The sequence below is a fragment of the Salmo trutta genome, chromosome 10, assembly GCF_901001165.1.
Source record: "Salmo trutta chromosome 10, fSalTru1.1, whole genome shotgun sequence".
NCBI lineage: Eukaryota > Metazoa > Chordata > Actinopteri > Salmoniformes > Salmonidae > Salmo > Salmo trutta.
Genome location: NC_042966.1, coordinates 17,031,917 through 17,054,545, shown reverse-complemented (window position 1 = coordinate 17,054,545; position 22,629 = coordinate 17,031,917). Strand labels below are relative to the sequence as shown.

The 22,629-nt window shown below is 41.2% G+C and overlaps 1 protein-coding gene across 5 annotated transcripts in view; it reads right to left on the bottom strand.

The window, feature by feature from the left end:
* Positions 1 to 3,033: 3,033 nt before the first annotated feature.
* ca10a (carbonic anhydrase Xa) overlaps positions 3,034 to 22,629 on the bottom strand; it is a 321,877-nt gene continuing 302,281 nt past the window's right edge. For 3 of the 5 annotated variants that reach the window (XM_029764666.1, XM_029764669.1, XM_029764667.1), the window contains 6 exons: positions 15,512 to 15,607; positions 9,956 to 10,028; positions 8,231 to 8,385; positions 5,440 to 5,614; positions 4,998 to 5,070; positions 3,034 to 3,971 (listed from right to left, as the gene is read on the bottom strand). In XM_029764666.1, coding sequence (XP_029620526.1) covers positions 5,036 to 5,070; positions 5,440 to 5,614; positions 8,231 to 8,385; positions 9,956 to 10,028; positions 15,512 to 15,607 — 534 coding nt within the window. In that variant the 3' untranslated portion in view covers positions 3,034 to 3,971; positions 4,998 to 5,035. The remainder of the gene's footprint in view (positions 3,972 to 4,997; positions 5,071 to 5,439; positions 5,615 to 8,230; positions 8,386 to 9,955; positions 10,029 to 15,511; positions 15,608 to 22,629) is intronic. The other 2 variants (XM_029764668.1, XM_029764670.1) reach the window with 1 other exon arrangement.

The following is a 22,629-nucleotide window of genomic DNA, read 5'->3' as shown; positions in this document are numbered from 1 at the left end:
GATCTGATTTGCGGATTTGGACAATGTGCCATTCAAAGGTCATTTCCTAACCGACTTGCCAAAACTATAGTTTGTTAACAAGAAATTTGTGGAGTGGTTGAAAAACAAGTTTTAATGACTCCAAGTTTTAATGACTCCAACCTAAATGTATGTAAACTTCCGACTTCAACTTTATATAGCCTCGCTACTGTTATTTTATTGTTGCTCTTTAATTATTTGTTATTTTTCAATTTTTTTTATTTTTTACTTCAGTTTATTTTATTAAATACTTTCTTAACAGCCTTCCCTGTAGCTCAGTTGGTAGAGCATGGTGTTTGCAACACCAGGGTTGTGGGTTTGATTCCCACGGGGGGCCAAGTACGAAGAGAAAAAAAAAAAAAAATAATAATAATAATAATAAATGTATGAAATGAAAATGAAATGTATGCATTCACTACTACTGTAAGTCGCTCTGGATAAGAGCGTCTGCTAAATGAGTAAAATGTAAATGTAAATTTCCGATTGAGACGACATATGCAGCGTTTACCATGATTGTGGTCTCCAGGCCATTCCAAAACTTTAAATGTGTTGCTTTTTAGCCATTTTCATGTAGACTTGATTGTGTTTTGGAACATTGTCTTGCTGCACGACGCAGCTGCACTTCAGCTTCAGCTCACAGACGGTTTGCCTGACATTCTCCTGTAGAATTGTCTGATACAGATCCGAATTCTGAATTCATGGTTCCTTCTATTAAGGCAAGTCGCGCAGGTCCTGAGGCAGCAAAGCATCCTCAAACCATCACACTATCACCACCATTATTGACCATAGGTATAAGGTTAGCATTTTTCTGAGTAATACACTTTTTGGTGTAATTGTGTTTATAGGAAGAACTGCAATAGAAGTCCAAAGGACCACCACCATCTTCTATCCATCATCATGGGAGTCTTGACTGTGTCTGTTCTTGTCTGTTTCCTTCTCACCCTTCTAGGAACTGGAGTCCACCAAAATCCCCCATGATCATCATTGTGACACCCTAATGGTCAATCCCGTTTGAATCCAGTTTATTTTGAGTTGTCAGACAGTATTTTCAACTGACTGTTCTAATCTGTTAGTTATGTGTTGAGCTAGGGATTTAAAATAAGTTTTTTTCTCTCTCCAGATATCTGTCCAAGTGGGTGTACTGGACCTGATAGCAAGATACCCCATTGCTACCGATTGGTGCGGAAACAAATGGGATGGCAGCAAGCATTGGTAAGTGTCTCACTTGCAGACCATCAAATGATCAAATTACTTCCATTTACAGTGATGTTTTGAAAGTGAATTGAAAATAACAAAATTGGTCTTCCATTTAGAATGACCTGTTTTTTTATTACATCTACTGACCAAATTTCTACATAGTCAAAGCTTGTACAAAATCAATGCAAACATGGATATTTCTTTATTTAGAATTACTGCAAGTGAGATGGCGGTACCCTAGCTGCTGTCCACAGAATGCAAGAATACCAGCTTCTCCTTTCCATGGAAAAGCAGACCCAGAACCTCTCTGCTTATGCCTGGGTAGGACTGAATAATATGGCACAGGTAAAACAACCTTCACACTTCCTCAGATAGGTCTTATTTCATATCTCTTTGATTTGGACATTAGATATGTTACTACTGCCCTCCAACAATAAGTTGATAACTTTGAACTGTTCTTCTTGACAGGAAGGGACGTTTGTGTGGACTGTTGGATCATCTGTGAAATGGTTCTGGTCCAAAAGTGTCAAAGCTCAGCAGTGGGGAGAAGATTGTGGCACTGAACTCAGTATCAGGTCAGTATTACAAACTTGTTCTTGCATGGTGACACTTAAGCTGGGATTCAAGCCTTAGAAGGCTGGGATTCAAACTTAGAAGGCTGGGATTCAAACTTAGAAGGCTGGGATTCAAGCCTTAGAAGGCTGGGATTCAAACTTAGAAGGCTGGGATTCAAACTTAGAAGGCTGGGATTCAAACTTAGAAGGCTGGGATTCAAACCTTAGAAGGCTGTGAACAAATACATAATAAGCAGTGAGTGTATAATCACTGTCAAACTTCAAAGTAACATATCGGTACCTGTCATTTTCCTATCTGTCTCATTCAGTGAAGTGCTGTAGTTATTCTTCTGTTGTCTTCCACTGAGACTAACAAGGGCATTGTCCTCTACAGGGGCTGAGGGCTTCGATGACAAGTGTGAGTGGCTATACCTTAGTATCCGTGAGATTCGCTACAGGTGGAGTAGCCTAAGATGACAGAGGAGTCCAACACCATCCACACAGAGTGAGAGCGCAAAGGGATTTTGCCAACATACTCTGATTTTATTTTCTGTTATCGCACGCAAACTCCTTTGAGTTGTTTGAGGATAAAAAGTGATATAATGGTAATTACATTATCTTTGGTTGCCATTTTCAATTGTAACAGAAAGTTAGGTTGATTCTACAATTGCATTTTCAATCTTGTTTTCTTTATGTAACTAGCCTTAAGCTACTAACCATTGAGGCACCCACTGAAGGTTAATCCACAAACAAACAGTTCAATCCCCCTTACTAACTCACAACCAACTGTTTATCTAAGAACACAGACAGGATAGTGTTGCATGTACAGGTAAAATTAGTCTCAATACTCTGAGGGAACATTGTTAATGGTTTGCCTATTTTATGGAATATTGAAAGAATTGGTGGAATTGTTGCATCCTGATTATCCCTCAATGTTTCCATCTCTTTAAATAAAACCTTTCAGCATCACCCTTTCTAAGGCATGGCCAATCTGTTTTACATATCACTGTATAATTTCCTATGTACTAGCTTGATTGTTAGGTGTCTGGCACCTTGTGTGAGACGTCAGACAGAAATATGATACTCACAGCACGCACAGCATCAACAAGGAGGGGGGAGGACGTATCGCTTCTTGCTGTAGTTGAGACCGGTCTGCTCGCTCACCAATGTGCACAGTTTATCCACGTCAACACCATTGAATAACTTGGCACAAAGCCCGGTACATTAGCCACAATGTAATAAGCACATAGAAACAACAGTGTAAAGTGAAGCATATTTTCCAAAGTGAACTTTCCAGACACATTTATTGGGCTGATAACATTACTCAAACACAGTGTATGACCATTGTAAACAATAAAACTGAAAGAAAAGGCTTCAGCTCAGAACTGCTTCCAGAATTCAGTGTGCCAAGCGTTTAAAATACTCAAGTTTTGTCATCTCTTTTTTAAACCTCTTAACATATTTTAAAATGTTTTTGTATTTTTCTTTACATTTTCGGTTTTTCAGCAGTACTGATAATTATACTATGTACAACAAAGTCCTAGACACGGATCGGTTCATCCCTTAGACAGAAGCTCCTTTCCCGTTTTTCCGTTTGTAATGACCTACTGTTACAAGGCAAGAATGTAAGGTCTCGCTCTCTTGGGTTGTTGCAGTCGGCATGCCTTGTAGTTGACGGTGATGACGATGCAGCTATGGGCCTTGCATACCTTCTCTGTCTGCACCACTAGGGGCAGTGTCTTAACAAGTCCTTCAGATCCCCCCCTGGTAGCAAGGTGTCTATGTACAAAGGCTAAAAGTCCCACTCAGTCCATGTGAAGAGGCTTTACGAAAGAAATGCTTCCGAGTTTTCAACTTTTTTTTTTTATCTCCCAAAAAAGTATCAGTATCAAAACAGGTTTCGTAATAGATATATTTATACTGGGTGTGTTAGTTAGCATGTGTTGGACAAATAGTTGTTGATGTACGTATGAAAAGTAGTAGTCTCTTTGCAAAGCAACGCAAAGTATTTTACTTGGTTATGATCAGTTTCTTTTTTCTCTTTTTACAATGCCATGAAATAATCTTAGATGAGATGCAGCCTTGGTCGGACTCCAGTTGTTTTCTTCCTTCTCTCGTTCCTCTCTCTCTCTCTTTCTGTCTGTCTTTGACTCTTGTTTCTGTGCTCATCCAAGGGAGACTACTTTAGCAGCCACTCATTCACTGGAAGAGAGGAGAGGGACAGGGTGAGAAGAACACAACTTTACTGTATATGCACTTTAAACAAAATACACATCTAGCATGGAACCCTTTCCATCCTGGCTAAAGTAGCCAGCAGCTTCTATAACATTCATCATTGTTAGGATTATTATTAATAAAATAGTATACTCTACCGGAAGACACAATTATGCATGTAAAGTAAATTAAGTAACCTTGACCATGAAACACTGAACATGTCGTGTGTATATGTAAAAAGTGTGGGAGACATTTCTATTAGTAAATGGTCAAGTAGTATTTTTATTTATTTTATTCCCAGCACCACAGAGATACAGTGCGGTGGTGTCCATGTGACTCTGGCTGAGACTCCACTCTCCGAGGGTGTCTCAGGGAGAGTTGGGATATGCAAAAAAACACATTTCCAATTCACTTGTGTGAATTAGAACAAATATAAGCCCCCACCAAATTCTTATTATCTTATGTTAAAATTAGCAAAGTATGCTAAATAACAGAATTTCTGCCATATCTGTTAGCATTCTGCTAGCATCCCAATACACATTTCCCATTCAATTAGCCCACTGACCTAGCTGTGAGGGGGCTGAGTTTCTTCTGCCTTCAAGGTTTAACCTTAGATGAATAACCAATTAGATCCATTTCCCATTTAAATGATACTTTATTCCCCTTCTGCCTCACCTTGGAGATATTTACATCTTTAAACAAGTACAACTAGTGTAATTAAAGACGAGACAGCCCTGCTGCTATTGTACTGCTTCTGTTTACTCTCTGGGGGTGGGTTGGAAGGGTACAGTAGGGGTGTGTGTGTGGGTAAATGTGTGTGGGTAAAAGTGCATGTATGTGTACTCACATTTGTGTGTGTGTATTTGTGTGTGTGTGTGTTTCAATCTCTCAACAACTGCTGCACAGAATAAGAATTTCATCTGAGAGCGAGGATAAGAGGATAAGAGAACAGAACAGTCTGGCTACAGTACAGTAGATCCTGGAAAAATAATACAATGAATAATGGGGGGTTACCTCTTGCCCTCAATGTATTTACGCTTCAGGTGTAAAATTCACATTTTGTGCAGCAGTTGCCCAGATATATTGGCTGAAACAGAGGAGAGGAGATGGTAAACAGACTGCATGCAGAGTCCCTGAAAATCACTGAGATGCTGTGAGCTGGCTTTGTAGTTATGAAGTAGGGCTCACACATTCCGCCGTTCCAACACTTGTGTTGGAAATATTGCTATAATATCACTATAAGTAATGTACAATCACTCTTTAAAATCTATAAAAGTTAAGGCTTAAGACTATGCTTTAGGTAGTTAATACCTTTATGAGGGCCACAAGCAGACATAGAAATGACCAAGGTAAATGTCCATGACTCCTTCACCAATATTTTGTATACGTCTGCTAGTCGGACCTAAATACATGGCTAACAAAATGGCAGTGGTGGGTGGACTGGAGCCGTGTTTACCTCGGTACTGGAGCTTCTGGGCCCTGTTGTTGGGACAGTCTTTGCCCTGCATGCTGAAGTTGATGTTAGTCCGGATGCAGCGGTTGTTCAGCGGTTGAACAGGGCGAACGTTGTCGCTCATACTCAGGAAGATCTGAGACGGCTGGTTCTGACTCAACAGTCGTAAGGAGTGCATCTGGAGAGGAGAGAGGAAGAGAGGGAAGGGGGATTCATGAACAAAGAGAGGGGTAAAGAAGATGGAAAGGAAGAGTATGTAATGGAAGGAACAAGAGGAGAGGAGAGCGAAGCAGCGCAGAGGAAAATTAAAAGAAAAGAAAAGAAGAGAGTGGAACAGAAGTGAAGAAAAGGGACTTTATTTCAGTATTAATGGGAGAAAAATCAATGTGAAGGAACATAAATTGCTGTCCGACAGTCTTATGTACACTCTTAGAAAAAAAAATGGCTAAGTAGAACCATATAGTGGAACCATTTTGAGTGCTAGGTAGAACCCTTTTGCAGAGGGTTCTCTACCTCACTGTTTCTCTACCCACAAGCAAGCATACAAGGCCCTCCCTCGTCCGCCAATCGGAAAATCAGGTCATAAGTCCGTACTCCTGCTTTCTGCTTACAAGCAGTAGCTCAAACAGGAAGAACCCGTGACTCGCTCCGTTGAGAAATGGTCATCAGAATCAGAGATTATGCTACAGGACTGCTTTGCCCACACTGATTGGAATACAGTTGAAGTCAGAAGTTTACATACACTTAGGTTGGAGTCATTAAAACTAGTTTTTCAACAACTCCACAAATTTCTTGTTAACAAACTATAGTTTTGCCAAGTCGGTTAGGACAACAACTTCATGCATGACAAGTCATTTTTCCAACAATTGTTTACAGACAGATTATTTCACTTATAATTCACTGTATCGCAATTCCAGTGGGTCAGAAGTTTACATACACTAAGTTGACTGTGCCTTTAAACAGCTTGGAATATTCCATAAAATTATGTCATGGCTTTAGAAGCTTCTGACATCATTTGAGTCAATTGGAGGTGTACCTGTAGATGTATTTCAAGGCCTACCTTCAAACTCAGTGCCCCTTTGCTTGACACCATGGGAAAATCAAAATAAATCAGCCAAGACCTCAGAAAAAAAGTTGTAGACCTCCACAAGTCTGGTTCATCCTTGGGAGCAATTTCCAAGTGCCTGAAAGTACCACTGTCATCTGTACAAACAATAGTACGCAAGTATAAACACCGTGGGACCACGCTGCCGTCATACCGCTCAGGAAGGAGACTCGTTCTGTCTCCTAGAGATTAACGTACTTTGGTGCGAAAAGTGCAAATCAATCCCAGAACAACAGCAATGGACCTTGTGAAGATGCTGGAGGAAACAGGTACAAAAGTATTTATATCCACAGTAAAACGAGTCCTATATCGACATAACCTGAAAGGCCGCTCAGCAAGGAAGAAGCCACTGCTCCAAAACCTCCATAAAAGAGTCAAACTACGGTTTGCAACTGCACATGGGGACAAAGATCGTACTTTTTGGAGAAATGTCCTCTGGTCTGATGAAACAAAAATTTAAATGTTTGGCCATAATTACCATCGTTATGTTTGGAGGAAAAAGGGGGAGGCTTGCAAGCCGAAGAACACCATCCCAACCGTGAAGCACGGGGGTGGCAGCATCATGCCGTTGGGGTGCTTTGCTGCAGGAGGGACTGGTGCACTTCACAAAATAGATTGCATCATGAGAAGGAAAATGATGTGGATATATTGAAGGAATATCTCAAGACATCAGTCAAGAAGTTAAAGCTTGGTCGCAAATTTGATATATTCTTAATTCCAATCCTTTACATAGATTTGAGTGTATTAGGTATATGTTGTTTAATTGTTAGATATTTCTTGTTAGATATTACTGCACTGTCGGAGCTAGAAACACAAGCATTTCACTACACCCGCAATAACATCTGCTAAACACGTGTATGTGACCAATAAAATTTGATTTGAAAGTGTTGTGTGATTCCTATTGGAATCCAACCGGAGTTAGGATATACAACAATTTAAACTTTTAATTACCCGCAACCTGCATTCAGACTGACTGTTAGGATAGAGAAGATTGCTAACGGAGACTACCTAAAACCTCTAAACTGGAACAACCATCTCAGTAACGGGTGCAATAAGTCCAACTACTAACAGATTGGATTAGTTTATAAAAATGTAGATGTTATTTATCTTCGTGTAGCATAAGATTAACCAACCAATCAATGTCCAAGCAAAAATACAGATGTTGAAACAACCAATTCTGAAAATGAACCTGCAATAAAGCATGCTTGTAAAAATGATGGCCGTGGTTTTGAGTGTTTTTCTCTAGAAAGAGTAAAAATGATGCAATTACACTCATCTCTGGTTATTAACACCAACACTGGGGTTCTTTTACACCACCTACAGAGTTAGTTCACTTAGACTCCCTTCTATTCTCCTATTCTCTGCTCAATAAAATCACAGAAAATACTTATTTGAAAGAAAGAAATGGCAAAGATATCAACTATGTCAGTACTGTATATGTAAAATGGGAATACCTGATTCTTGTAGAAATATTCCCATAGGTACAGTTTAAAACATTCTCACATCTGTCTTTTTAGATCAGATTACTCAAACTCCTGATGTTCAATTTTAAACACTGAGGTAAATACACTTTATTTAAAAAATGGTTCTTAGGATGAAAACAGTTCTTGGTAGAACCCTATCCCTCGCCAAACAACCCTTTTTTCTAAGAGTGTTTCTAAGCAGTAAGGAGCTACTTTAGAGACGGACCTGCATCCGTGTGATGTACACTGGCTTGTTCATCAGGATCCACGTGGCCGTCTCAAAGCACGGCGGGATGGTCATGGACCCGTCGTACGTGATAAAACTAGAGGTTTCTGGGTAAATCTCCTCGATGTTCAGGCCCGTCAGTAGATACGCATCATCTGGAGATGGGCAAGATAGACAGGTTAGAATTCAATAAAACTTCTTAATATGTCATTATAGCAGATTTCTTCAGTCCTGGGCCTGGAGAGCTACAGAGTGAGCATGCTTGTGTCCTAGCTCAGGTCCAACACAAGCCCTTATTAGTTGAATTAGATGCATTTGTGCTAGTCTGGAACAAAACCCTGCACCTCCTGTGAGTCCCTAGTTCCAGAATTGTAGAACACTGTATTGATTACTTGTATCAATCACATTTCATGTCCTCTCAAGCTAATTGTGTTTTGAATTTACATTACATATTTGTCTTCCAGTCTCAAAACATATTACATTACATCCACTCTAACCAGTATGTTTGTCATTTGCATGTACAAGTTTTGCAGATTGCTCATTTCACATTGAGCTGGTTTCCCTCCAACTGCTTGACAGGCTGTTGGTATAGCAGACTGCATCACAAACCCCTTTTATGCAAAGTACTTCCCTCGTCAGGAATGTAATTAGAATTACTGCATCTCTCTCTCGCTCTCCCCTCCTCGCTCTCTCGGTCTGTCCATCCCTCTCTCCATCATTCGCTCTCTATTTCCATCTCTGTCTCCATCTCTCCCTTGGTCTCTCTCTATCTCTCCACACTCCGCTAACACACTCTCAATATGTTGTCATCTGTTGTGGTTTCAGTTTATAATAAATGGGAGCCAACTGCACTTTGTTTGTTGTGACGAGGTCACAGTAGCTGCTCCCTCTATGCTAATGTAGACTGGCACTAGGACTTTAGATGCTATTCACATTCACAGAGCGTATCTATCTAGACTAGAACAACAAACATCAGCATGCTCACCAGCCCCTACCCTACAGGTAAGATATAGACATCCTGAAAGGTAAAGAAAAACAAAAAAGCCAATCCTTAATCTGTGAACATCAATCATGTTCTATTCCATTACCACCTCACTAAATCTGCCCCTGCAGTCCTGTTACTCCCGCTCTGTTATCACACATCTCTGGTAGCCGCGTAGGCATTAATAATTCCATTCGGATGCTGTGTGTGTGGGTGTGCATGTGTGTGGGTGCGTGGAGAGGGCTTTGAAAATTACATGGCCTGGGCAAGCAGAGCTGCAGGCTGAGAGATGGGTATGCCGGAGGACTCCTGAGGTTGAGGGGGCGGTGTGTGTGTGTGTGATGTATGTATATATGTGTGTGTGTGTGTGTGTGTGTGTGTGTGTGTGTGTGTGTGTGTGTGTGTGTGTGTGTGTGTGTGTGTGTGTGTGTGTGTGTGTGTGTGTGTGTGTGTGTGTGTGTGTGTGTGTGTGTTTATGACAGCCTCTGAGACCTCCAATCCACTGGGGGTCACTGTGTTTATTCAGTCTCTTCTCAATCCCATTAATCCAATTATGGGCCTCTCTTCTCAACCATTGCCCCAGATGATCTCAGCAACCATTTCCAATATGGCTATCCAGCAGCCCTAGTTTCCTCTGCCTGATAGCCTTCTGGAGGAAGGAACTGTTTACTGCAGACTCTGAAGCTACTCTTTGACTTTCCAATGTGTTTTCCGTTATAGTCTACATGTGCATTTCTACTTACTTTTATATGTTATTCTTGTGATGGTGTCCCTGTTCAACATTCGATTCAGGAACGCATTTGAAGTCTCTGCAATCTGGAATACAAGAGAAGAGAGAGTCACTGTTACAGGCTTCGGTTTTTCCATTTATTTAAGGTTTGACTTTAACACGCACTGTATATCACTTTAGCAGGTTGGGCGCACTGATTGGTGTCACCTTGTTAGTCAGTATGTGTTACACCTGTGCTGGCTTGTCCATTTCGTTAGTCGGAAGGCGTTTCACCTGCGCTTGCCCAGGTGATATATAAGAGTGGCTAGGCCAGTGCTCCAGTTGTCTTGATAGATGTGGAGGGTCAACACCTTTACTTGGCTTTATTTTGTTAGGGGGTGGATCAGCTTTAGTATTGCAAATAGATTGTGGCTTCTATCAATGTAATTGTCTGCATCAGTTCCAATACCCCATATATATATATGTGTGTGTGTGTGTATATATATATATATATATATATATATATATATATATATATATATATACAGTACCAGTCAATAGTTTGGACACACCTACTCATTCCAGGATCTTTCTTTGTTTTCAACATTGTAGAATAATAGCGAAGACATCAACACTATGAAATAACACATATGGAATCATGTAGTAACCCAAAAAGTGTTAAACAAATCAAAATGTATTTTATATTTGAGGTTCTTCAAATAGCCACCATTTGCCTTGATGACAGCTTTGCACACTCTTGAATGAGTAGGCGTGTCCAAACTTTGACTGTATACTGTATATTGTATATATTTTTTATATATTTTCCTCTATTATTTTTCCCAAACCCTACCTCTCCTCCCCTAATTGGAGTAAAGTATTGGGAAACAACACTTAGGCTTCTACTTCCAGCTCATACATACTATATACATTTTACGGACACAGTATATTTTACATTAGTTATCTTTTGTTTGTTTTTAGTCCCATCCTTCAGCTACCCTCAACCCCTCCCATCTCTGAAGACCATGCAGTTTTGCTTTCTATATGCCATACATTTGCAACTGTGCTGTTTCACAAAAGTTCTGAAACTTTCTATTCTCATCATTTCTACAGATTGTAAATTAAAGAAGCATTTTTGCTAAGAGTAATATTATATTATTGATCGATTGACTATGACTTTTCAGACTATGCCCAGTAGTGCTATTTGCAGAGTTAACTCCAGGTAAATGTTGCAATTCCTGAACTTTGTTGCAATTCCAGCCATTCCTGAACCTGAGACCAAAAACAGTACCAAAAAGGAATTATCTAATGATTCCATCTCTTCGCAGCACAATGTGTAGAGTTGGGATGGTTGTATTTCCCATATATATAACATTATATTGGTTGCAAGAATATTGTATAATAGTTTACATTTAAAAACTCAAAGTTTTGAATCCGCCGCCCTTTTTTTTTATCAGTAAACAACGGCACATAAACCATGTGCCATGAAACCGGAACATTGAAAATCTTTTCTCAACTATTTTGCTGTCAATTTTTTGGTCCTTAAATGAAACTGGTATACTATCTTTTTATCACAATTTTCTTCAACCAATTTTGGTCTTTAATGCAGAGCCGACAGATAAGTTCCTAACTTTTTCCCCCTTCCACTTTCCTCTTACATTTTTGCGGTAATGCTGCAATTAGTTGGTTGTAATTTTGGATGGAGCAGACATTTCTATTTATTTGTGTTAGCTGCATTGTGACAACTCCACCAGTCCTATTTATGATATCATTTACAAAGATTACAATAAAAATAAGTATATTTTTACAATAAAAATAAGTATATTTTAATATTTGTTGTAATATTTGTTCTGTCTTCTGGTGGATTAAACTGAAATTGCAACCAACTTTCTATGGCATGTTTTAAAAATAGCAATATTTTGGAAATTATAACATTTTCAAATTACCGAAAGTGAGAGGTTGTAATCTGAATAAAGGGAAAAAGGCCATTCTTGAACACGGGTGAGCCATTCTTACTATTCTGCTAGAGAACCAGTTCAGATTTAAGTATAGCTTTGAATGAAGCCTTCAGTGAGAGGTCTAATGATTTAATATCTAATCATTTCTGCCTGCCGAATAATTATTCATTTTATAAATAGGCCCGTTTAATTTTGTCTGACTTGGCGTTCCAAATAAAATTGAATATTTTTTGCTCTTTTAATTTAAAAATCTAATTGTTAGGTGTAGGAAGGGCCATAAGCAAATAGGTAAAGGATTTTTCCACAAATAGACAGGTATTATCCTTTCCATGATAACAAGATCTTACCTACACTGAACTAAAATATGAATGCAACATGCAACAAGTTCAAAGATTTCATTGAGTTACAGTTCATATAAGGAAATCAGTCAATTGAAATAAATTCATTAGGCCCTAATCTATGGATTTCACAACTGCGCAGGGGTGCAACCATGGGTGGGCCTGGGAGGGCATAGGCCACCCACTTGGCAGCCAGGCCAACCCACTGGGGAGCCAGGCCCAGCCAATCAGAATTTGTTTTTTTATTTTTATTACAGACAGAAATACTCCTCAGCACCCCCCACCCCATCTCAGACGATCCTGCAAGTGAAGAAGCCGGATGTGGAGATCCTGGGCTGGCGTGGTTACATCCATCTTCCATTGATGAGATAATCTCCTAACTTGCTTTGCCACACACAGAGGCTTTATAACTGTAGTGGTGCTTTGATGACTTGTGATTGGCCGACAACAACAACAAGCTACATGCGCCACTCTGCATAAGCTGTTTTCATTGCGCAGTGGAGAACATACTATAAACCTTTTATCCACAACTCTCTGTCCATCGTCGTTGTAATCGACTGTGAAGCCAAAATGTTCCCAAACTGGAGATTTAAACGATAATGGAGGATCCTTCAAATCTGGTTTATCGATCCCACCCCTTGCCATCTACTGTTCCCTGCTGAACCTCACAAAAGGATAATTTGAATTCCGACAGCTAAGATTCGAATTTTGATTGCAACATGTGCATAGGCTGTAGTAGTTTTAATGGAATAGCCTGGTGTTTTTTCAGCTCAGATCTACTCACGAGGCAATGGGATACAATGCAGCGTGGGCTGCTTAGTGTTAATTTTTTATGATGTATTCATTCTGGTTCACAGTTCGAACAAAAGTCCCCGTACCGAACAGTCTGGTATCAATACGTGTACCGTTACAGCCCTAGTTACTTATGTCTTCTTGTGTTTGCTTAATGTTCTGAGAACATGACTTTAAATAGAACTATGAAAATACCTGCAGAAAATGTTATGCTGAAGTACTGAAATTCCAACAAATGAACACTGTTTCTTAATGTTCTCTGAACACGTTCTCTGAACACATGTTCTCTCTCTCACCAAGCTCTAAGAACAATATGGTTCTCAGAACATTATGTGCTAGCTGGGCCTGAGCTGCTTTTAGCTGTCCTGTAGTACCCTAGCTGCAGTCTAAAGACCCAGGTGTCCACAGTCAGCTTGGAACACACTCAGTTAAAGATGAGCCCTCTTTGTCCCCAGCCCCAGCATCCTAGCCCGTCCTCCATATGCACTCCTCCTCACAATTCTAATTGTCAAGATGTCTTGGTGGCAAAGTGATGAAAAAGAAATGGATGTCTCTCGTCGCAACATTGCAAAATACTTCCTTTTTTGACCTGTTCTGGAGGCATGCAGCCTCTCTCTGTCTCTAAACAGATTTGCATGGAGTCTCTCTGAACATATTTATTGGAGAAAGCACCTAGGGGGTATTCTGCAGCATGTAACTAGAGAGTACTCTCTAATGTGTGAAGTAAAAGTAAAACAATATGGCTTTACGTCAATTCAACAACGTCACAACCTAGATAGTCAATAGTAGATATGGCCCATGATGAAGGTGATTCAAACTCCATGTAGTGTCTATCTCCACAGCTTCACTATGACCTCCTCCATTGTGAGACTGTTTCCACAGGTGATCCCACACATTTACAGTCCCCAATTGTCATTTCTAATGGCAGCTTAGGACACTGACGACCGAAGGAAACCCTTACTGCCAGTCTGAGTCCCTGAAAGGGTAACACGGTGTGTGCACAGGTGTGAATGGTCCCCTGGAAACCAGAAATTGGTTCCTGCGATATTGAAGGACAGCCTCACTTCCCATCTCTTCAGCGGCTATAACAATGAGACAGGACTCGTCTGAGAGCCTTAGTTAAACAAGCCCCTTCAAGATGGCTGGAGTTTGGCATCATTACCAGGGAGGGTCAGGCTGAGAAGGACTGGAGAGGATGAGAGGGTGAAGTGTTGATTGATTTCAGGATGATATACCTCTCTGTCTGTTATAGTGGTGGGAGTGTGTGTGGGTGTGTACATGAAAAATGTAATTACATTTGGTGACTGCTCAAATTAGAACTTCTACCACTACACATGTGGCTTATTCAAATATTTTTGGCCGTGGTTTGGTCACAGCTCTTTTTGTGCAACTGTGAGTGAGATTGTCATTCCAGTTGATCTAATCTGTTGTGTTATGCATGATATATACCTCTATGGCCAGTGACTGTGTTTTGTGAGAAAGAAATCACGTTAATTGAGAACGGTTGATTAAGTTAGTAGTTCTCATTTCTCTCCTCCGGGACCTCCAGCCGTTCCAGAGCTAGGACACCTGGTTCAACGTAACTAATAAACACTAGTGTTGGGAAACGGACGCTTTCACCAAATTGTGCAGAAAACGGTTCATTATTCAAAGCTTCATTATCTGTTCACAATGCACATTAGTGACGTGTGCTGGTCAGCAATAAATAGCAGCGTGTGGTTATCAGATAGACGTTTTTTGTTTACTGTTTTTATCAAAACTACCATGGGGCAGCGATAACTTGTTGTCTTTAGTAGCCTATAATCAGTTGGAATGCCAGGTTTCCATCTTACATCATTCTTCCCTTTTTTGCTTTGAAGTTTACTATTCTTCAAAAACGGAATCTATGGCATTATGTAGGATGCTTAAGACAGAAGCTTATACTACACTAACTAAAACACATTATTTGAACGACAGTGCTGCAAAGACTGTGGTTTCACGTAAAACAATTTTCAAAATAGTGTGCCTTCAACAGGATTGGACCTCATTCCCTCACGACCCAGAATGTTCTACAGTTCCCCAATTTTTTGTTACAGTCTACTTGCTAATGTACACCTAAAATAGCTGCATTTTATCTAGATACAATACTTTGCAAAAGTATCTTGTATTCGATTATGATACATTGGTCTGTTTGGTATTTTGTATTTATAACAAGATCTATCTTTTGCCCATATCTGAGCGATAATTACACTGTGAATCTGGAACTGATGCAACGTGACACTATGCCAAGTTAATTAGCCCGCAGGTAAATCCACAGGAGCCTATTCACAACTCGAATGGATGTCCTCGGTTAAATCACACTGTAGTTTCTTTGAAAATAATTATCTTTGCTGCATAATAGTCTCTATTTGCCTTTTCACGCGTTCATGTGAAGAAGACTTTACGTACAAATTCAGGCTTCTCACAATTGATACATTGAGGCCCATTGTGAGGTCAAAGTTGGAGAAGTGAGAATGTCATACTCACCTTCATAAATATAGACACTATGACCAGTCCGTTGGGGCTCTTGGCTGCCTCTGTGTAGTTGGTATACAGCTCGTGGTTGTAGTGTATAAGTTGAACCTGGAGATTAAAAAACAAATGTCAGGAATACATCTCTCTCAAGTGGCCTCACACATATAGACTGTATTAATGGTCATCAGGTCTGGTCTTGAGAAGCTCCAGTGTAGAGCCTTCTGTTCAACCCCAGCACTAACATAGCTTTTCCCACATAATAAAGTTGTGCTGAGCAAAGACGAATCAGTTATGTCTTAAACAAACACACTTCACACCTACAAACTCTTCAGGGACCAGGGTTGGTTGGCTTCCACTGCTCATATCTTCTGTTTTGTCAGCCTTTTGAAGTCGTGTCGAGGAAGGTGTCGGTAAAGGTCTACCCACACCTTTATGGTTCTACAGGTTCTTAATGATGAGTTTATGTGGGCTGTGTCTATGCACAGCTAGCTCAACTTGTGACCTATACAATAACAACTATTCAAAGAGAAGCCCACACTGTCTTTCACCAAATGTCTCTGAAACCCAAAGGAACTGCTGAGAAAGTTCTCACACAATACTGTCATTTCACATATTTTCTACTTCTCTTGAATCTTGCACTAAGTGGAAAGATGCTGTGTGTTTGCAGATAAACAAAGGGTATTCAGAAGTTCATTCTACCCCATACATTCTCCCTGACCTCTCCTCAGTCTTTCTTGAGTTAGCGGTTTTGTTGCTGTACCTTGAGTCCGTGTTTGGTTGTTGTCTGAGTCTCTAGTCGTAATATAATAATTTCTCAAATGTTTCAGCCCCCTTCCATCTTACATCACACCATAAAGAGTAGGCTACTTATGGGGTAGTCCGATGCATGTTTGAATACAGAATTGGATATGAGGACATCATATTATCTTTATTTGAATGTAATATTATATATTATGTCAACTACAAATAAATCATTCCTGATCTGATTACAAATAACTAAGAAGTTGACATTTTTCCAGATCTTTCTCCCTCTTCCTTCCCCCCTTCCCTGGCATGGTGGCAGGCAGCAATATAAATAAACAAATTGTCGGAGGATAGTAATTAAGCAGAACTCTAACGGGGAGCCGCAGAGCGACAGTTCAACTATAAAAATAATCAAGGTGATTAGGAGCCATGTTGATTTGAGAGAGAGAGAGAGAGAGAGAGAGAGAGAGAGAGAGAGAGAGAGAGAGAGAGAGAGAGAGAGAGAGAGAAAAGCCAGGCTCCCCCAGCAGGAGATTGGTAGAAAGTTTAGTTTGCGAGAGGTGAAGGCCTGGGTGAGCTGTAGAGGAGTTACATCACAGACAGACTGGAGGGCTGGGAAAGTAGTAATGACAGGGAATGAGAGAAAAAGAGTGAAAGGGGAGAGAAACAGACAAAGGACGGGGTAAAAGAGTAAAATAATAACCATGACCTTACACACACAAACAGGCATGCATGACCACAAAGAAACAGCAAATGGTAAAGTTCCTGTCATCAGCCATTAGTTTCCCACTCTAACCCCATGTGTTCTGCCTGTTATCATGAGAGCCAGAGAGACTCTGGCAGGGCCGAGAGGAGAGAGAAAGAGAGAGTGGTTGGAGAGAAAGAAAGAGAACAAGACATAGAGACTAAGAGAGAGAGAGAGAGAGAAAGAAAGTGTATGTATGTGAAAGAGTGACAAGAGAAAACGAGGGAGAAAGAGGTGTCAGGGTTGCGTGCCCAGACAGTGTTGCTCTGGAGTGGGGCTCTGGAAGGCTCTTTATGGCGTGATGGCTGGACTAGGCCCGGGTTTGGGGAAATATGAAGACAGCAAGTCGATAGCGGAAGAGAGGTGGACAGTGCTAACAGAGAGAGTGAAAGGTGCTGGCCTGGAACTGATTCTCCCCCCTCCCTCTTCCTCTGGATGAATTGGGTTGTAGTCTCATAAAGCTAACACACAGACAAGCTCAGTGTGGCACAGCTCTCTCTCTCTCTCTCTCTCTCTCTCTCATTAAATCAGCATGGCTCCTAATCACTTTGTTGTTCTGTTAGAAAATAAACTAATAAACATTCTCCAACTGAGAAGTAACTCTGAGATTCAAATGGTTAGAATGTTAGAATGCACATGACGGAAAGGAGTGCGCTCGGATTTAGTTTTTATTCACGTTTTACAAGTACTTAATGTGGTTTTAATGAGGAAATGTACCTGAGTTCTAAACCAGTGAGCTGCACTGCAGCAGCAAATGTATTATTCTGTGATCAATGATAATTAGCAAAAGAAGAAAAAGTATTTAAAGAACAGCACTCAAATATTTTTTTTCTTCTCAATGTTCACATCACCTTACAGATTATAGGTCTCCAAACCAACACCTTGCATGTGAGGTGGAAACCAAAGGGTGAGGGCTTATAGCGAAACGCAATAAATCAGATTTGTCTTAGAATAATATATGGAATATCTTAGCACGTATTAAGTTTCATTTTCAGATTGACTGTGAAGGCGCTCTAGGTAGGGGAACAAAGCAAACCAGCACAGCACATTAGTGATGGGGGAACATTTGTATAAAATAAAATTGTATTTGTCACATGCGCCGAATACAACATGTGTAGACCTTACTGTGAAATGCTTACTTACAAGTCCTTAACCAACAATGCAGTTCAAGAAATAGAGTTAAGAAAATTTTACTAAATAAACTAAAGTAAAACATTTAATAAAATCACAAGATATTTACATAACAATAACAAGGCTATATACATATTGACTCGTACAGGTTAGTCGAGGTAATTTGTAAAGTGACTATGCATAGAAAATAAACAGCGAGTAGCAGCAGTGTAAAAACAAAGGGGGGACAGGGTCAATGTAAATAGTCCGGGTCAGACGCAAAGGATATACTGCTTTGTCGAGACAAGGCCCAAATCCCCGTCATCAGCGTGAAGAAAAGACAGAGAAAAATGGGGAGGAGGGCGGGGTGCCTTGTAAGAATTCGCCGACGAGTAGATAAACCACCACTCTGTATTATTGGCCAACATGCAATCATTGGAAAATAAACTGGACGATCTACGATTAAGACTATCCGACCAACAGGACATTAAAAACTGTAATATCTTATGTTTCACCAAGACGTGGCTGAACGACGACACGTATAATATAGAGCTGGCTGGCTTCTCCGTGTATCGGCAGGACAGAGCAGCTACGTCTGGTAAGATGAGGGAATGGTGTGTGTCTCTATTTGTCAATAACTGCTGGTGCGCAATGTCTAATATTAAAGAAGTCACAAGGAATTGCTCGCCTGAGGTAGAATACCTCATAATAAGCTGTAGACCACACTGTCTAGCAAGAGAGTTTTCATCTATATTATTCGTAGCCGTTTATTTCCCATCACAAATCGATGCTGGCACTAAGACCACACTCAACGCGCTGTATAAGGCCATAAGCAAACAAGTTAAATACAGTTACATATCGCAATATTATATTGATACTTTGACTCCAAGTAATGATAAAAAATGTAATTTAAAAAAGGGTACCGATATCTTCTTTTTAAAAAGTGAGCCAACTGTCTTGTCTCTCTGCAGCAGACACATAGTGCACAATATGCTTAGAACATCAAATCGCAATAAAATCGCAGTACCTATAAAATCGAGAGAGTCGCAATAAATCAAATCACATTTTATTTGTCACATGCGCCGAATACAACAGGTGTAGACCTTACCGTGAAAAGCTTACTTACGAGCCCTTAACCAACAATTCAGTTCAAGAAATAGAGTGAAGAAAACGCTTACTAAATAAACTAAAGTAAAAAATGAAAAGTAACACAATAAAATAACAATAACGAGGCTATATACAGGAGGTACCGGTACCAAGTCAACGTGCAGGGGTACAGGTTAGTCGAGGTAATTTGTACATGTAGGTAGGGGTAAAGTGACTATGCATATATAATAAACAGCGAGTAGCAGCAGTATGAAAACAAGGGGGGGTGGTGTCAATTGAAATAGTCTGGGTGAACATTTGATTAAATGTTCAGCAGTCTTATGGCTTGGGGATAGAAGCTGTTGAGGAGCCTTTTGGACCTAGACTTAGTGCTTTGGTACCGCTTGCCGTGCGGTCACAGAGAGAACAGTCTATGACTTGGGTGACTGGAGTCTTTGACAATTTTTTGGGCCTTCCTTTGACACCGCCTAGTTTGTAGGTCCTGGATGGCAGGAAGCTTAGCCCCAGTGATGTACTAGGACATACGCACTACCCTCTCAAGCACCTTACGGTCGGATGCCGAGCAGTTGCCATACCAGGTGGTGATGCAACCTGTCAGGATACTCTCGATGGTGCAGCTGTAAACCTTTTTGAGGATCTGGGGACCCATGCAAATCTTTTCAGTCTCCTGAGGGGTAAAAGGTGTTGTCATGCCCTCTTCACGACTGTCTTGGTGTGTTTGGACCATGATAGTTTGTTGGTGATGTGGACACTCTCGACCAACTCCACTACAGCCCCGTCAATGTGAATGGGGGCATGTTCGGCCCTCCTTTTCCTGTAGTCCACGATCAGCTCCATTGTCTTGCTCACGTTGAGGGAGAGGTTATTGTCCTGGCACCACACTGCCAGGTCTCTGACCACCTCCCTATAGGCTGTCTCATCGTTGTCGGTGATCAGGCCTACCACTGTTGTGTCAGCAAACTTAATGATGGTGTTAGAGTCGTGCTTGGCCACACAGTCATGGGTGAACAGGAAGTACAGGAGGGGACTAAGCACGCATCCCTGAGGGGTGCTCGTGTTGAGGATCAGCGAGGCAGATGTGTTTTTGCCTACCCTTACCTCCTGGGGGCGGCCCGTAAGGAAGTCCAGTATCGAGTTTCAGAGGGAGGTGTTTAGTACCATGGTATTTAGCTAGTGATGAGCTTTGTAGGCACTATGGTGTTGAATGCTGAGCTGTAGTCAATGAACAGCATTCTCGCATAGGTGTTCCTTTTGTCCAGGTGGGAAAGGACAGGGTGGAGTGAGATTGAGATTGCGTCATCTGTGGATCTGTTGGGGCGGTATGCGAATTGGAGTGGGTCTAGGGTTTCCTAGGGTTTCCGGGATGATGGTGATGATGTGAGCCATGACCAGCCTTTCAAAGCACTCCACACTACTGACGTGAGTGCTACGGGGTGGTAGTCATTTAGGCAGGTTACCTTCACTATCTTGGGCACAGGGACTATGGTGGTCTGTTTGAAACATGTGGGTATTATAGATTCAGGGAGAGGTTGAAAATGGGTCCGGGAGAGGTTGAAAATGTCAGTGAAGACACTTGCCAGTTGGTCCACGCATGCTCTGAGAACACGCCCTGGTAATCCACCTAGCCCCGTGGCCTTGAATGTGAATGTTGACCTGTTTAAAGGTTTTGCTCACATCGGCAATGGAGAACGTGATCACACAGTTATCCCGAACAGCTGGTGCTATCATGCATGCTTCAGTGTTGCGTAAAAGGCATTTAACCGGTGTCGTAGGATTCAATCTTAGTTCTATATTGACGCTTTGCCTGTTTGAAGGTTCGTCTGAGGGCATTTCGGGATTTCTTAGAAGCGTCCGCTTTCAAGGAGTGTGCCGCTCCTTGAAAGCGGCAGCTCTAGCCTTTAGCTTGTGGCAGATGTTGCCGGTAATCCATGGCTTCTGGTTGGGATATGTACATACGGTCACTGTGGGGACGACGTTGTCGATGAACTTATTGATGAAGCTGGTGACTGAGGTGGTATGCTCTTCAATGCCATTGGATGAATTCCGGAATATATTCCAGTCTGTGCTAGAAAAACAGTCCTGTAGCGTAGCATCTGCGTCATCAGACCACTTCCATATTGAGCGAGTCACTGGTAGTTCCTGCTTTAGTTTTTGCTTGTAAGCCAGAATCAGGAGGATAGAATTATGCCAAATGGAGGGCGAAGGAGAGCTTTGTATGCGTCTCTGTGCATGGAGTAAAGGTGGTCTAGAGTATTTTCCCTCTGGTTGCACATGTTACATGCTGGTAGAAATTAGGTAAAACGGATTTAAATTTGCCTGCATTAAAGTCCCCGACCACTAGGGGCACCGCCTCTGGATGAGCATTTTCTTGTTTGCTTATGGCCTTATACAGCTTGTTGAGTTCGGTCTTAGTGCCAGCATCGGTTTTTGGTGGTAAATAGACGGTTATGAAAAATATAGATGAAAACGCTCTTGGTAGAGAGTGAGGTCTTCAGTTTATCATGAGGTACTCTACCACAGGCGAGCAATACCTTGAGACTTCCCTCATATTAGACATTGCGCACCTGCTGACAAATAGACAGACCCCCCCACCCCTCGTCCTACCAGACGTAGCTGTTCTATCCTGCCGATACACGGAAAACCTAGCCAAATGTATATTATCCGTGTCGTCGTTCAGCCACGACTCGGTAAAAAAATGAGATATTACATACTTTAATGTCCCGTTGGTAGGATAGTCTTGAACAGAGATCATCCAGTTTATTCTCCAGTGATTGCACGTTGGCCAATACATATCATATTGGCACCTAAGTATCGTGATAATATCGTATTGTGAGGTCCCTTGCAATTCCCAGCCCTACAGCATATACTGTGCATAATATTAGCCTAGCCCAGAGGTGTAGGGGTGCTTTTTACAGATAGTAGCTGAGAATGATAGACCCATAACAATCGACACCAGTCAAACGTACACCATTTTCTGCAAGCCGGAACAAATGTGAGAAAGAAAGGTGGATGGGTTATATGATACAGATGGAGTTGTAAAACCATAACTTTGGAGTGTTAATGCCTTTAAATACAATGGAGCGCACTCTGTATCCCCCTTTCCACCTCTCTCCCACAGGCTGGTATTCGAGATGGATGTTTTGCTTTTCAAGTTTGATTCTTTTCCCTCTTTGTTCTCATTTCAAGGACGCACGCACAGCCACTGCTCATTTGTAGGCGAAATAACATTTTCTCCATTTCTTTTTTGAAGCCTGCTGCTAGAGCTTTAAGTCATGGCTTTGGTTCCAGAAGGGATGGGCGGGTGGGACGTGGGGGTATGTGGTGGGGGGTGGCGTAACAGGTGTCTTTTTGAACGGCAATTATTTAAGCAAGCGAGGAACACATGCCAGAAAGAGCAAGATTTGGGAGTCTGTGTGCAACCTAC